Below are 14,622 nucleotides of genomic sequence, written 5' to 3' on the forward strand. Positions count from 1 at the left end.
TGGAAATTCGCTAGGACCAGAAGCCGCAATTTCAGAAAGTGTTCCTTTTTAGTTAGAAATTTTAATTTCATTTTGTTTTCTCATTACCCTAGGGAGGCCAATGTGAAATTAATTTGTTGGCTAGGAACTCGAAGACCTCTCGAACCATTGTTTGAAAATCGAAGCCTTAACAAACTACTCTCTCTGTTCCATAATATAAGTCTTTTTAGCGATTTCATTAGAGGACTATATACGAATGTATATAGACATGCTTTAGAGTGTAGATTCATTCATTTTGCTTCGTATGTAGTACTCAGTGAAATCGCTTAAAAGACTTATATTTAGGATAGTATCAATTCTTGCGCAGGAAATATAAAATGTTTTTTCCTAGAAAGAAACTGTGAAACGGTTCGTCGGCTACCTTTCCCTTCCTGTCACCGGCCACCAGACTAGGATTCAGCATGCGTCGTCTGTCACGCGCGCGATGCCACGTACATGCATGTGTTGCTCGATCATGCCGATGCCTGCGACAGGAAGCTGGCCTGGAAGCCATCCATGTGTTCCCGGCCAAGCGCCACCGACACCTGCACCGCGCCGCCACGCGCTCCGGCCAGCATCACCATCTCAGCGCTGAAGGTGGACACGATCTCCACCCGGCTCGGCTGCCCCCACCCGAAGTCCACCTCGTACGCCATGAACCGGTGCGACGACCCTTGCCTGGCCAGCCTATCCTGCGGGACGCCCCGGATCCGGATGGTCTCCGCCCACCGGTCGGCGTCGCCCAGCGGGTCCTCCACCTCGACGTGCTCGCGGATCGCACGCCGCACGGCCGCCGCCGCGTGTGCGAGCGCGCCGTCATCGTCGTGGCCGTGGCCGCAGAGGTCGGCCGTGCTGGCCCGCGCGTAGCAGACCTTGACGCAGTTGCCGAAGAAGCCCGGGTCCAGAGGTGGGCGCAGGCGCCGGCGGCAGTCCGCGGGGAACACGAAGTAGGCGTCGGCGTCGTCCTCTGCGGCGGCGACGGCATGGTTCGGGGATTTGGCGCGGACGATGGACGTCCAGAGCAGGGACGCGATGGCGATGTAGGTGGTCGGGGGCTCCTGTTTGCCGCCGTTCTCGGCACTGGTCTGGCCTTGTTGCAGGATGCGGTGCTTCAGCGACTGGATTTGGGAGGCGGTGAGCAGGTAGGTCCGCCTGCACTGCCGCGTCCAGTCCGGCTCCGGGAGCGTGTTGACTCTGGGCAGATCCGGCGCCGAGAGGCGGGCGAACTCGCGCGCTGCCGCCTCTGCTTTGGGGTGCCGCAGGATGCCCGCCCTGTCGAATGACGGCGGCGGACCCGTCGCTGCTTGCGAGCCCTGCCGCGACGCGCCGGCCCACGCCCTCATGAACTGCCACAGCGACTGGCCGTCGGCCACCGCGTGGTGCATCGACACTCCGACCGCCACGGCGCCCGCTCCCTCGTCGTCTCCCCGCGCTTGTGCCGCCCGCGTGACCTGCACGGCGAGCACGGGCGCCGGCAGCATGCGCACATCGAGCTCCGGGACGAGCTGCACGAACGCCTCGGTGTCATGCTCGGCGTCCCGCGCGAGCCGGCGCATGTCGGCGGCGTCGCCGGAGTACTCGGCGACAACGAACCTGACGCCGGGGTGGAGAGCGTCAGGGGAACAGTCGATGACGAGGTCGTCGCCGGGGCAGGCCGCGATCCTCCCGGCGAGCGGAGGGAAGATGGCTAGCGTGGCGGCGAGGGAGGACCGCAGCGAGCCGACGAGCGCCGAGAACGGCGGGACGTCCTCGCCATCGTAGAAGAAGAGCCGCTGGATGGGTGGGAGCGCGAGGAACAGGGTGTCGAAGAGAGACAGCCTCACGGCGGCGGGCTGGTGGACTGTGGTGTGCCCAGACATCTCCGGCCGGACATGGGTGGTCTCGAGAACTCGCACGCGGATGTTCATGGCGGCACCACCGCACCAAGGAGTGCTAGCTAGCTCACTGCTGGATCAGTGGTGTATTTGGTGGAGCAAAGTGCACCGATGAGTCGTGTGTCCCGAGGGAGGTGCGATTGCGACGACGAAATATTGGACGCTGCCGCAACCGCTCGCTCGTCGTTTTTTTCTTGGGAGTAGCTCCAACCGACACCAGCCGTTGGATTATGGGGATTTATGCTATTTCTATTATTTCTTCAGGAGACAACTGGGAAATACTTGTACTCCGTATTTCTCAATCGACTAGCTCTAAACGCTCCCTTTCTTATTCTATTGTGAAACGTTTATCTATGACGAACCAACGTGTGGTTGAATGGTTAGAACGACTGTCCTATTCTGAGCCCATTAAGGTTTTAAGTTTTGGTATTCGTATCTTTTTCTGGATTTATTTTAGAATTTTCGGCGATGTGTATTCAGTGAAACGAGACGTTTTTGTCGATGACGAGGTGTCTATAGTGACTTCGTAAATTTCAAGATGATATGACGGTTCAGTCTTTCAAAAGTGCTCATAAGGATAGAGTGTGCATGTGTATCTTTATAGGGATGAGTGTATGTGCATGTATATGAGCGTTTGCGTCTGTACTGTGTTAAAAAAACGTTTATCTGTATAACGTTTTATATATCTTCTCGAAAATTTGAAATTTATATCATTTTTAAACAATCTAGGTAAATTATTTTGTAAAAATAGATGAAGATTTCATATGAATGATGGGGCATTCTTCTTCATAAAAGCACTGTTTCATAGCGAGCGTGTTGCTCGTTGATCATACAATGTTAAATAACAAATAGCGCCCTTATATTTCAGTTTCCGTTTACATAATTTCTTTGTGCCAGTCAGATGGATCTAAAAAAATCAGGATTGAAGCAGTGAAGCAAGGGTATAGCTCGTGGCCTAAGAGCATCTCTAGCAAATTCTTTAAATCATAAGCTGTAAAACTGAAATAAAAAAACTTAAAAAAACACTTTAAGGGTTTATTTTAGTTACTGTAAAACTGTCAATCTTGTCCCTAAACCCTTGTAAAAACCCTTAAAACTGTCAATGTTGTCCCTAAAGGGTTAAGGGTTTAAGGGAGGTTCTTAACAAAGCATTCTTAAATATTCTTAAAACTGTAAAACTGTCAGTCTTGTCCCTAATGGGTTAAGGGTTTAGGTTTCTTAAAAAAGCATTCTTAAATATTCTTAAAACTGTCAATCTTGTCCAATTCGAGCCGGCAGCGATCAATTCTCGCGTCCAGCGGCCTTTTTCGGTGTGCGGTGATGAATTTTGGTGAATTTCACGCGGACTTCGGGAAATTCCGTAATGACGTGTTTGCTCCGACGAGGTTTGACCGGTATATAGGGCACCCTCGGTTCGGTCTTCCAACCTTCAAATATAAGGGTCTCGAATGAGGATTTTCGATGCCCTTTAAAAGAATTACGGTTGGACCATTTTTACGGTTTTTAATGTGAACATTTTTTTCAAACAAAATCTTAAAACGCAAAAATTATGAAAGTTTGATATTTCCAAAGATGTGCTAAAGATGTTCTAAGTGGTGAGACTAGCGAGAACACTCATTAAAGGGAGCAACTAGTTAGCGAGCGCTCCTTCGGGAGCCTCTGAGCGATCGTTCCCGCGCGCCGCCACTTGATGCGTTCTCAGCCGCCGCCACGTGTCGCGTCCTGAGCGTTCCCTTCGTATTTTGATTTTTTTTTGCACGTGTTTTTGGCTTTTTAGAGTGGTTTTTCCGGGTTTTTTTCGCACGGACGTGCCTCTCGAAAAGAGAAAAAATACTGCTCTCTTTTTTATGTGAGAGGCACGGTTTTGACCGTGCCTTTCAGAAAGGGGAAAAACGCATTTTCTGCTCTCTTTTTTTACGAGATGCATCGTTTTGCTTACGCGAGAGGCACGGTTTTGCTATCGCGAGAGGCACGGCTGTGCCTCTCGAAAAGGAAAAAAAACGCGTTTTTTGCTCTTTCTCTCTCTTTTTCCGTGAGAGGCACGGTTTTGCTATCGCGAGAGGCACGGCCGTGCCTTTTGGAAAAGAAAAACAATGTGTTTTCTGCTTTTTTGTTTTTCCGCGAGATGCACGGTTTTGATATCGCAAGAGGCACGACCGTGTCTCTCGAAAAGGGGAAAAACACGTTTTCTGCTCTCTTTTTTCGCGAGATGCACGGTTTTGCTTCCGTGAGTAGGCACGGTTTTGCTATCGCGAGAGGCACAGCCGTGCCTCTCGGAAAGGAAAAGAATGCGTTTTCTGCTCTCTTTTTTCCGCGAGAGGTACGGTTTTGCTGCCGCGAGAGGCACGGCCGTGCATCTCGGAAAGGGAAAAAACGCCGATTTTTTTCATCCGTTTTTTCATGAAAAATATGTTTGTCAAAACCTATCAACATGGGATCTAGTTTTGAAGATCTCGCTGTGAAAAACCGAACGGGGAAAACAGTTCAAGATCTGGACGCATGGTTTAGAAGATAAAACTTTTTGAAATTACGGATCTACGAAAAAAGAAAAAACTCTCAGGTTACGACAAGTGACACGCATGTAGTACGTCATTTATCGCAATTTGGAAAGGTAAGAGTAATCGTTGAAATGTGTACTCGCTAACTTTTTGATTTCGCTCATTAGAGGGGCATCTTTTGCAAAGGTAACTCACAAATCGGGCTGTTGTTTCCTAGTGCACAACAATCAAAACGGGCCGTTGTTTCATGGGCTATATCTAGTGGGCCTAGATAGGTGAATGTCTGGGTATAAACACACCACGGCCTCTTCCCTCCCGTCATCAGAAGAAAAAAAGTTGACAGCGCAGCCTAGTCGTTCTGATCGACAATCCCCAAATCACCGGCTGGCCGAGCCGGGCTCCTCCGCCGGAGCCGCGAGTTCTTTTTCTCCTTCTTCTGAGCGAGCCACATCTTATCCGTCCCTGATCTCTCAGCGGATGCTTGCGCCACTGTGGACTGGAGGCGCTCGCCGCCACGCCGGACGGAGACGGAGGAGGGGGTCGCCGGAGGACTAGGGGAATGGAGGCCCCGCGGTCCTTGGGACGACGTTGCAGTCCCATCCACCGTCGCCGGCTACGCACTCGGCGCGGTGGAGCGCTGGGAGGCGCTGCCGACCACCGACTGCGGTAAGAGCGCTACTGTCTGTAGTCTACTCTGTACTGCAACGTGTGATGGAGCGCTTCGGCGTGTGACCGCACGGCATTCTGATAGCTGAGACAAATTCTACATTAAGGGAGGACAAAAGTACAAAGTAAGTCTTAAACTGTCTCAAGCTATTCCACCTCCCCTAATAACCTTTGAACTGTTCTGTTTAGCCCTTGATTGCAGATTTTTTGTAGGTAGCTTACCAAGCTGACTGCTTGGTAACTGTTCTGTTTAGTCCAACAGTGTAGCATTATAAGAAGTTCAATCTTTCAGTTTGCTCAAACAGACATTTGGAATATACAGAAATAAGGAAGTACTTCCTCCGTTTCTAAATATTTGTCTTTTTAGAGATTCGACTATGGGCTACATACAAAGCAAAATGAATGAATCTACTAAATTATGTCTATATACACCTGTATGTAGTTCATGTGAAATCTCTGAAAAGACAAATATTTAGGAACGGAGGGAGTAAAACTTATAAAAAAGAATTTACTTCTCAAATAATTGTATTCTTCTGGAACATCTAACCATACTAAGTATGATTATGAAGTACTTGATTGGACTGATATGCTTCCACTGAACCCTCTCAGGGAAACACTATCACGTTGTTGCATCTCCCCTTATGCTTAGGTCTGGAACTAGTGCTCTGTTTTCAGGATTCAAGTCTATAAGACATAGACTATTCTAGGAATCGTTCGAGCTTTCCTCGGATTTTAACCTGTTAACTATTGTTGTTGGATTTTATCTTTTATTGTGTATATATACTTGGAATTGTATTTCAAAAAGCCACAGCTAATTGGACACACTCCATTTCAACGTTTATGGTTGAACGGTTGGATGATCAGTAGTTTTGGTGTTCTATTGGCCCCTAGATTTCCTCTTTATTGTAAGTCACATACTCACATTAGTATACCTAGGACTTCCATTGCAGCTGAATAGACGTGTATAATACTATAATGTAGTTAGTTCGGAGAAATTGACCTTTCTCGAGCTAATCTATTTCAGATTCATTTGTTTCTTATTCTCACAACTCATGTCAGGTATCATTGCTGACAAAAGATCAGCTTCACATGTCGATTATGTTATAACCTAGTTGAAGGGTTCAATCCTAAGTAACTGTAGCGGTTAGTGAGGTCAATGAATCCCAATAATTAACCTTACTAGACAAGAAATTGTGTCGGCAACTAAACTATGCTCAGGGAAAATCAAATCAATAGAACGCCGTGTGATATTATTTTTGCAATCATTACGGAGAAACGCTTCCAGGTTGTGATGCACAAACAAAATGATGTTTACACATTAAATTTATATTTTGTACATGTTTTCACATGCTAGCCCCGTGTTGACGCACGAATTGACGACTATTATCCATAACTATGATGAATAGGAGAGGGGACAAAGGGTCCCCTTACTGAAGGTCACATCCTTGCGTGAAAGCATCGCCGTGACTACAGTTAATCAGCATCACCTTGGTGCTAATTGAGCCATGGGGGAGGGTGATTCATCGAATCCACCATGGACTATTACCCCTCTGCCTGTGAACATTTGGACATTTATACGAAACCTGAAAATTCTTTAAAAATATGAAAATAATTTGGTCCATGTGAACATTTTTTTAGTTTGCGAACAAACTATTTAAAACGGAAAAAGTTTTGAAATTTCATTTATTTTGAAAATACGAACATTTTAGAAAATAAAAAGTTGGTAAATTTTAGAACTACTTTGGAAATTCGTAACAAATTTTGAAAATCTCTGAACTTTTTCATAAGGTTTTTTTGTAAAATAAATAGAAAATGAAAAATAAAAAGGAACCAAAGATGACAAGAAAAACAAAAAAGAACCAGTCAGTAAGGAACCTAAAATCAATATCCATTACTCAAAAAAAACTAAAATTAATATCCCTGCTGACGAAATGGGCCAGCCAATAGAAAAATTGGCTAGGTCAGCCGTGTGTGATACTTCAGCATTTTGATGCATTGTGCGTCCAATAGGAATTTCCGTTGGAGATGCCCTTTCTCCGGTTAATCTCAGTGAGGCGATGCAAGTTCGAAACTAACGATGTCAGGGAGGGAAAATATATACGATCCTTAATCATGGTAACGACTAACGACGCGCATTAATTGTTCTGCACATTCCGTGCTGCACTTTCTCAGGCCTGATACGGGAAGAACCCATAGATGATAACTAAGCCAAAAAATAAATAACACAACAGCTAATTAATTAGAAGAAAGATAAGTTAACTAACATCTTGTTGCTCATACATGACCCATACTAAGACAATATTTACAACTTAATAAATGAAATGCTGCATAACACTACATGTATGTTAGTAATATATGTATGTTACTAGTCTAAGTTACTCTTCACTGTGAGTAGTCTGTGTGGCACCGGCTGTGAGTCCTACCACGGCTTGCGTGCAGAGGACAGGTATTGGGCCAGGCCAGTAACCACGGCTCGCCTGTTGATTTCATATTATTGTTTTTCTTTATTTTTATTCACATTTTGGTTTTTGTTTCATTTATGTTTTGCTCTAATTTTTTTAAATATATGAAAAAACAGTTTATGTTAAATTTTGAAAAATATTAGTCCTGCATTTAAAAAATGTTAAATAGGTACAATTTGTTTTAAAGTATATGAAAATTTTTATACAATATAAACCAAAAAAAGTAGAAAATGTTAATCGTCTTTGTCAAAACGTACTAATTATGTGTTTAAATGTTTATACATTGTTAAAAAAGTATTCGTGTACAAATAAAATGTTGCATACATTGCAAAAATGAAGGTTATATTGTTTTTAAATCTTCACAAGCTTCCAAAAAGTGCTCGTAACATTTTCAAAAACATGTTTGTAGAACCTAAAAAGAAGTATGCATAGTTCAGAATTTTTTATCAATAAAAAATGTTCCAACGTGCATTTATAAAATGCTTAACATGTAATAAAATAAGGTTCAAAACATGTATTTTAAAAAGATGAAATGTTTATAAAAAACATGTTTGCATGTATACGAAAATGATGTGTATGAAGAAAATGGAAATCAAAACATATGTGAAAAGAATGTTAAATCATGTATTTTAAAAATAAAAAATGTTCTTAAAGCGTGTGTGCGCGGGGCAGGTGGGGGGGTGGGGGGCTGTACATTGCATACGAAAATGTAGACATGTGTTAAAACGAGAGGAAAAAACAGTGAAAACCAGGACAAAACGGTGAGAAGAGAAGAAAGAAACAAAAGATCAAGAAAGTAACATGGAAAACCAAGGAAAAAAAGAAACAAAAAGGAAAAGAAAAAGGAAGAAAACCAACGAAATTACCAAAAAAGCAAGGAAAAAAGTTAAACGATAGCAAAAATAACAGAGAAAACCTGAGGTAAACTGGGGCACAAACAGTTAAAAACGAAAGAAAAAAAAACAAACAAACAAAAAGAATAAACTCGCGCCGCGTAAAACTGGGCTACAGCCCGCCCGTAGGCGATTGCTACGGTCGAAACATAGCCGTGGCACTTCCCTCCTCAACCATGTCGTCGGTGTAGTAACTTTATTCTCCAACATCGAATGATATACAGTCACGTCCTACCAGTCCTTTTCAAGAAGGCCATAAGCAATTTATTTAACCAAGCCCGAGTCTTACACGAACACATTTGATGAAAACAAAAACTATAAACAAGCTCAAGGACCCGCAGAAGCTCAAGTCGTGTCAAGATGAGCTCGATGCTACACTCCGCATCACCGATGACAGGGAGTCGTTGTTACCGCGACAAGGGAAGAACACAACTTTGCCAAGGATCCAAATAATGAACACTCGACATAGAGAAGAAAGAGAAGGCCGAACGAGGAGACCCAACCCCACGTCCAAGCCAAAAGCTCCATCCTGAGATATTTTGGACGAGATCACTAGGCTCCTACAAATTGACGCATGTGGTGGTTGACTCCTCCTCCTCCCCCCCCCCCCTCGCAAAGGGCCCAAAAATCTTGGGGGCCTAAAAAATTAGATAGGTCTAATATTGAAAAAAACTATGCACTACTGGGCTAGTGGGCCAATGGGCGCTGCTCTCCCATTGAAGTCGAGGCGATGAGGGGCGAGGGTGTGAGGCCATCGAGTCTTCAGGGACGTACGTTGTCGCTGTCGCTTCGCTCAAAAACAAATCGAGCGTTGTTTCCGAATCGGGGTCGCTGGTTCGGGCAGGGATATTGTAAAAAATGAGCGATGTGGCTGTTTCCATCTCGATCGTGGGTACATGTACAGGAACGAACGTCACCTCCTCGCCAGCTCCAGGCATGTTTAGTTTGTCGCCTAGTGCCCTAGTCCATGACTCCCTCGTCCTCGTCTTGTCGCCTCATCGCTCGTGCGGTCATGCCCTTGTTCCTGGCGCCGATGGTGCCGTTGTTGGAAATATGCCCTAGAGGCAATGATAAATAGTTATTATTATATTTCCTGTTCAAAGATAATCGTTTATTATCCATGCTATAATTGTATTGAATGAAAACATAGATACATGTGTGGATAAATAGACATAACAATGTCTCTAGCAAGCCTCTAGTTGGCTAGCCAGTTGATCAAGGATAGTCAAGGTTTTCTGACTATGTGCAAAGTGTTGTAGCTTGATAACTGGATCACATCATTAGGAGAATCATGTGATGGACAAGACCCAAACTATGAATGTAGCATATTGATCGTGTCATTTTATTGCTATTGTTTTCTATGTGTCAAGTATTTGTTCCTATGACCATGAGATCATATAACCCACTGGCACCGGAGAGATACCTTGTGTGTATCAAACGTCGCAACGTAACTGGGTGACTATAAAGGTGTTCTACAGGTATTTCCGAAGATGTCCGTTGGGTTAGTATGGATCAAGACTGGGATTTGTCACTCCGTGTGACGGAGAGGTATTTCGGGGCCCACTCGGTAATACAACATCACACACAAGCCTTGCAAGCAATGTGACTTAGTGTAAGTCATGGAATCTTGTATTACGGAATGAGAAAAGAGACTTGTCGGTAACGAGATTGAAATAGGTATGCGGATACCGACGATCGAATCTCGGGCAAGTAATATACCGAAGGACAAAGGAAATGACATACGGGATCGCCTGAATCCTTGACACTGAGGTTCAACCGATAAGTTATTCGGAGAATATGTAGGATCCAATATGGGCATCCGGGTCCCGCTATTGGATATTGACCGAGGACTACCTCGGGGCATGTGTGCATATTTCTCGAACCCGCAGGGTCTGCACACTTAAGGTTCAGCGATGTTTTAGTTTAGTTGAGTTATATGTGTGGTTACCGAATGTTGTTCGGAGTCCCGGATGAGATCACGAACGTCACGAGGGTTTCCAGAATGGTCCGGAGACGAAGATTGATATATAGGATGACCTCACTTGATTGCCAGAAGGTTTTCGGGCATTACCGGGAATGTACCGGGAGTGACGAATGGGTTCCGGATGTTCACCGGGAGGGAGCCAACCCACCCGGGGAAGCCCATAGGCCCTAGGGGTGGCGCACCAGCCCTTGGTGGGCTGGTGGGACAACCCAATAAGGCCTATGCACAAGGGATAAGAAAATCAAAGAGAAAAGAACAAAAAGGTGGGAAGGAAGGGAAGGACTCCACCTTCCAATCCTAGTTGGACTAGGATTGGAGGTGGACTCATCCAACTCCTTGGCCGGCGCACCCTTGTGGTCTTGGACCCCAAGGCAAGCCTCCCCTCCCCTCCTCCCATATATAGTGGGGTTTTAGGGCTGATTTGAGACAACTTTTGCCACGGCAGCCCGACCACAAACACCACGGTTTTTCCTCTAGATCGTATTTCTGCGGAGCTCGGGCGGAGCCCTGCAGGAGTAGATTCTTCACCACCACCAGAGCACCGTCACGCTGCCGGGGAACTCATCTACTTCTCCGTCTTGCTTGCTGGATCGACAAGGTCGATATATCGTCGAGCTGTACGTGTGCTGAACACGGAGGTGCCGTCCGTTCGGCACTAGATCGGAGCGGATCGTGGGACGGATCGCGGGACGGATCGTGGGACGATTTGCGGGGCGGATCGAGGGACGTGAGGACGTTCCAGTACATCAACCGCGTTTCTTAACGCTTCCTGCTGTGCGATCTACAAGGATATGTAGATCTAAATCTCCTCTCGTAGATGGACATCACCATGATAGCTCTTCGTGCGTGTAGGAAATATTTTGTTTCCCATGCGACGTTCCCCAACAGTGGCATCATGAGCTAGGTTCATGCATAGATGTAATCTCGAGTAGAACACAAAGGGTTTTGTGGATGGTGATGTTCGATTTGCTGCTCTCCTTAGTCTTTTCTCAATTCGGCGGTATTGTTGAATTGAAGCGGCCCGAACCGACATTATTCATACGCTTACGGAAGACTGGTTTCATCGCTTGACATGCAACTTCGTTGCATAAAGATGACTGGCGGGTGTCGGTTTCTTCAACTTTAGTTGAATTGGTTTTGACCGAGGCGGTCCTTGGAGAGGTTAAATAGCAATTTGCTCATCTCCATTGTGGTTTTTGCATAAATAAGATGCGATCTACTAGATACCCACTTCAACCACGTAAAACATGCAACAACAATTAGAGGACGTCTAACTTGTTTTTGCAGGGTATGCTTGTGATATGATATGGCCAATGACGTGATATGACATATTGGATGTATGAGATGATCATGTTGTAATAGTTAAATCTCGACTTGCACGTCGATGGTACGGCAACCGACATGAGCCATAGGTAGTATTTAAACTAACGTTTGTGCTTGCAGATGTGTTTACTATATTGCTAGGACATAGCTTTAGTAGTAATAGCATGAGTAGCACGACAACCCCTATGGCGACACGTTTATGGAGATCATGATGATGGAGATCATGGTGTGGCGCCGGTGACAAAAAGATCGTGCCGGTGCTTTGGTGATGGAGATCAAGAAGCACATGATGATGGACATATCATGTCACTTATGAATTGCATGTGATGTTGATCCTTTCATGCACCTTATTTTGCTTAGAACGACGGTAGCATTATGAGGTGATCTCTTACTAAAATTTCAAGACAAAACTGTGTTCTCCCCGACTGTGCACCGTTGCTACAGTTCATTGTTTCGAGACACCACGTGATGATCGGGTGTGATAGACTCAACATTCACATACAACGGGTGCAAAACAGTTGCACACACGGAACACTCGGGTTAAGCTTGACGAGCCTAGCATGTGCAGACATGGCCTCGGAACACATGAGACCGAATGGTCGATCATGAATCATATAGTTGATATGATTAGTATAGGGATGCTTACCACCGAAACTATCCTCAACTCACGTGATGATCGGACTTGAGCTAGTGGAATTGAATCATGTACCACTCAAATGACTAGAGAGATGTACTTTTTGAGTGGGAGTTTAGCAAGTAATTTGATTAGTTAAACTCTAATTATCTTGAACATAGTCTAAGTCCACTTTGAAAATATTTGTGTTGTAGATCAATGGCTCAAGCTACAGTCACCCTGAATTTTAATACGTTCCTAGAGAAAGCTAAGTTGAAAGATGATGGAAGCAACTTTGTAGACTGGCCTCGTAATCTTAAGTTGCTCCTGCAAGCTGAGAAGAAGGATTATGTCCTTAATGTTGCGTTAGGAGATGAACCACCCGCCGCGGCTGACCAAGATGCTAAGAACGCTTGGTTAGCACGCAAGGAGGACTACTCAGTAGTTCAATGTGCAGTCTTGTATGGCTTAGAGCCGGGACTTCAACGTCGCTTTGAGCGTCATGGAGCATATGAGATGTTCCAGGAGTTGAAGTTTATCTTTCAGAAGAACGCTCGGATCGAGAGGTATGAGACCTCCGATAAATTCTATGCTTGCAAGATGAAGGAGAATTCGTCTGTCAGTGAACATGTGCTCAAGATGTCTGGGTACTCAAACCGTCTAGCTGAGCTGGGGATTGAACTCCTGCAAGAGGCTATCACTGACAGAATTCTTCAATCACTGCCTCCAAGCTATAAGAGCTTTGTGTTGAACTATAACATGCAAGGGATGAACAAGTCACCCAGCGAGTTATTCGCGATGCTGAAAGTCACAGAGTGAGAACTCCATAAAGAGCATCAAGTGTTGATGGTGAATAAGTGTGACAGCCGAGCCGACGTTCCAGAAGCTTCCCCTTTTCTTTCCGTTTAGTTGTGTGGGTATTTTCAGTTGCCGCATCATCATCGCATCATGCGCATCATCTGCATTGCATCAGCATCTCCGTTGCCGCCCGTTTTCAAACTTGCATTCGTTAGGAGTTGCCGGTTCTCGTCGTCGTCCGTTCTGAGTCCGACCGCACACGCACGCGCCCGCTGCACCGTCGAAACCCTGTTTTAAAAGCGCGTTTAAAACTCTCTCTGATCGAGGTGAAACTTCGCACGCGGTCGCGATTAGATGTTGCTAGGCCGCCTGTCGAATTTCGTCGCGATCGGAGACCGTCTGGTACCCGAACGGACGCCCGTAGCGGTACCGTCTTCGGTATATCGTCGGACGTCTGTCGGTGTTTTAAAACTCGTGCCGCGCCGCCCGCTCTCCCCCTCGTCTCCGGATGTCTACACAACACGGCCACGTAGCACGCCCCGCGTTCGGAATCGTCCGAATCCGACCCCGCGGTTGGATCCGGATCGCGATTCCGGTTAACCGAGCCCCCTTTTCTTTATAAATACCCCCCCTCCTCCTTATTTTTCGGACAACCTCTCTCTCTCTTCCTCGTTTTCCGCGCAAACCCTAAACCTAGCCGCCCCACAGCCTCCCTCTGTCCCGCAGCCGCCGCCGGCCCGCGAGGCCCGCAGCAGGCCCGCGCCAGGCCCGGATTCGGCCGCCGCCCGAGCCCGCGTCGCGCCGCCGCCTGTTCCCGACGCCGCCCGCCAGCGCCGCCCTCGCTTCCCCGTGCGCGCGCCGCCCCTCGCCGGAGCCCTCGTCGCCCGCCGCCTGCCCGCGCGCGCCTCCGCCCGCCGCCAGCCGCGCCGCCGCCGTCAAGGAGTCGCCGCCCCGCGCCTTCCCCTCGTCCTCAGGGCCACCGCCGGCCGCCGCCAGCGCTCGCCGCCTCCCCGCTCCTCCACGCCGCCCGCCGCCGGCCCGATCCAGGCCGGGCTGGGGGCCCCTCGCCCCGCGACCCGAGCGCCGCCGCGCCGTCGCTGGCGACCGGCGCCGCCGCCACCCTCGGCTCCCGCTCGGGAGGAGCCCGACGGGAGGAGCCGCCGCGCCATTGGCCCCGCGCATGGGCCCCGCGCCGGCCCATCTTCCCCAGCAGCCGAGGCCGGCCCAACTCGCCAGTCCGACGGCCCAAGTGGCCACGCAGGTGAGCCCAGCGAGCCTACCCCTCGCCCCGGGCGTGTATTAACTATATTGCGCCCCTTGATAGGCCCGTTAGTCAATAGTAATTTTCGGAATTAATAAATTCCAGTTTTTAGCCGAATATTAAAACGCCCGTAACTTTTGTTCCGTTAGTCGGATCGAGGTGATCTTTATATCGTTTTGGGGTAGCTTCGCGAGTAGAACACGATTATCCAACATGCATATTTGTTTAACGC

At 47.2% G+C, this 14,622-nt stretch overlaps 1 protein-coding gene across 1 annotated transcript; it reads right to left on the minus strand.

The window, feature by feature from the left end:
- Positions 1 to 308: 308 nt before the first annotated feature.
- LOC123411675 (anthocyanin 5-aromatic acyltransferase-like) lies at positions 309 to 2,033 on the minus strand. The gene has a single exon (XM_045104637.1). The coding sequence runs from the start codon at positions 1,923 to 1,925 to the stop codon at positions 492 to 494; it is 1,434 nt and encodes a 477-aa protein (XP_044960572.1). The 5' UTR covers positions 1,926 to 2,033; the 3' UTR covers positions 309 to 491.
- Between the last annotated feature and the right edge of the window lie 12,589 nt (positions 2,034 to 14,622).

This window comes from Hordeum vulgare, chromosome 7H (assembly GCF_904849725.1).
Source record: "Hordeum vulgare subsp. vulgare chromosome 7H, MorexV3_pseudomolecules_assembly, whole genome shotgun sequence".
Lineage (NCBI taxonomy): Eukaryota > Viridiplantae > Streptophyta > Magnoliopsida > Poales > Poaceae > Hordeum > Hordeum vulgare.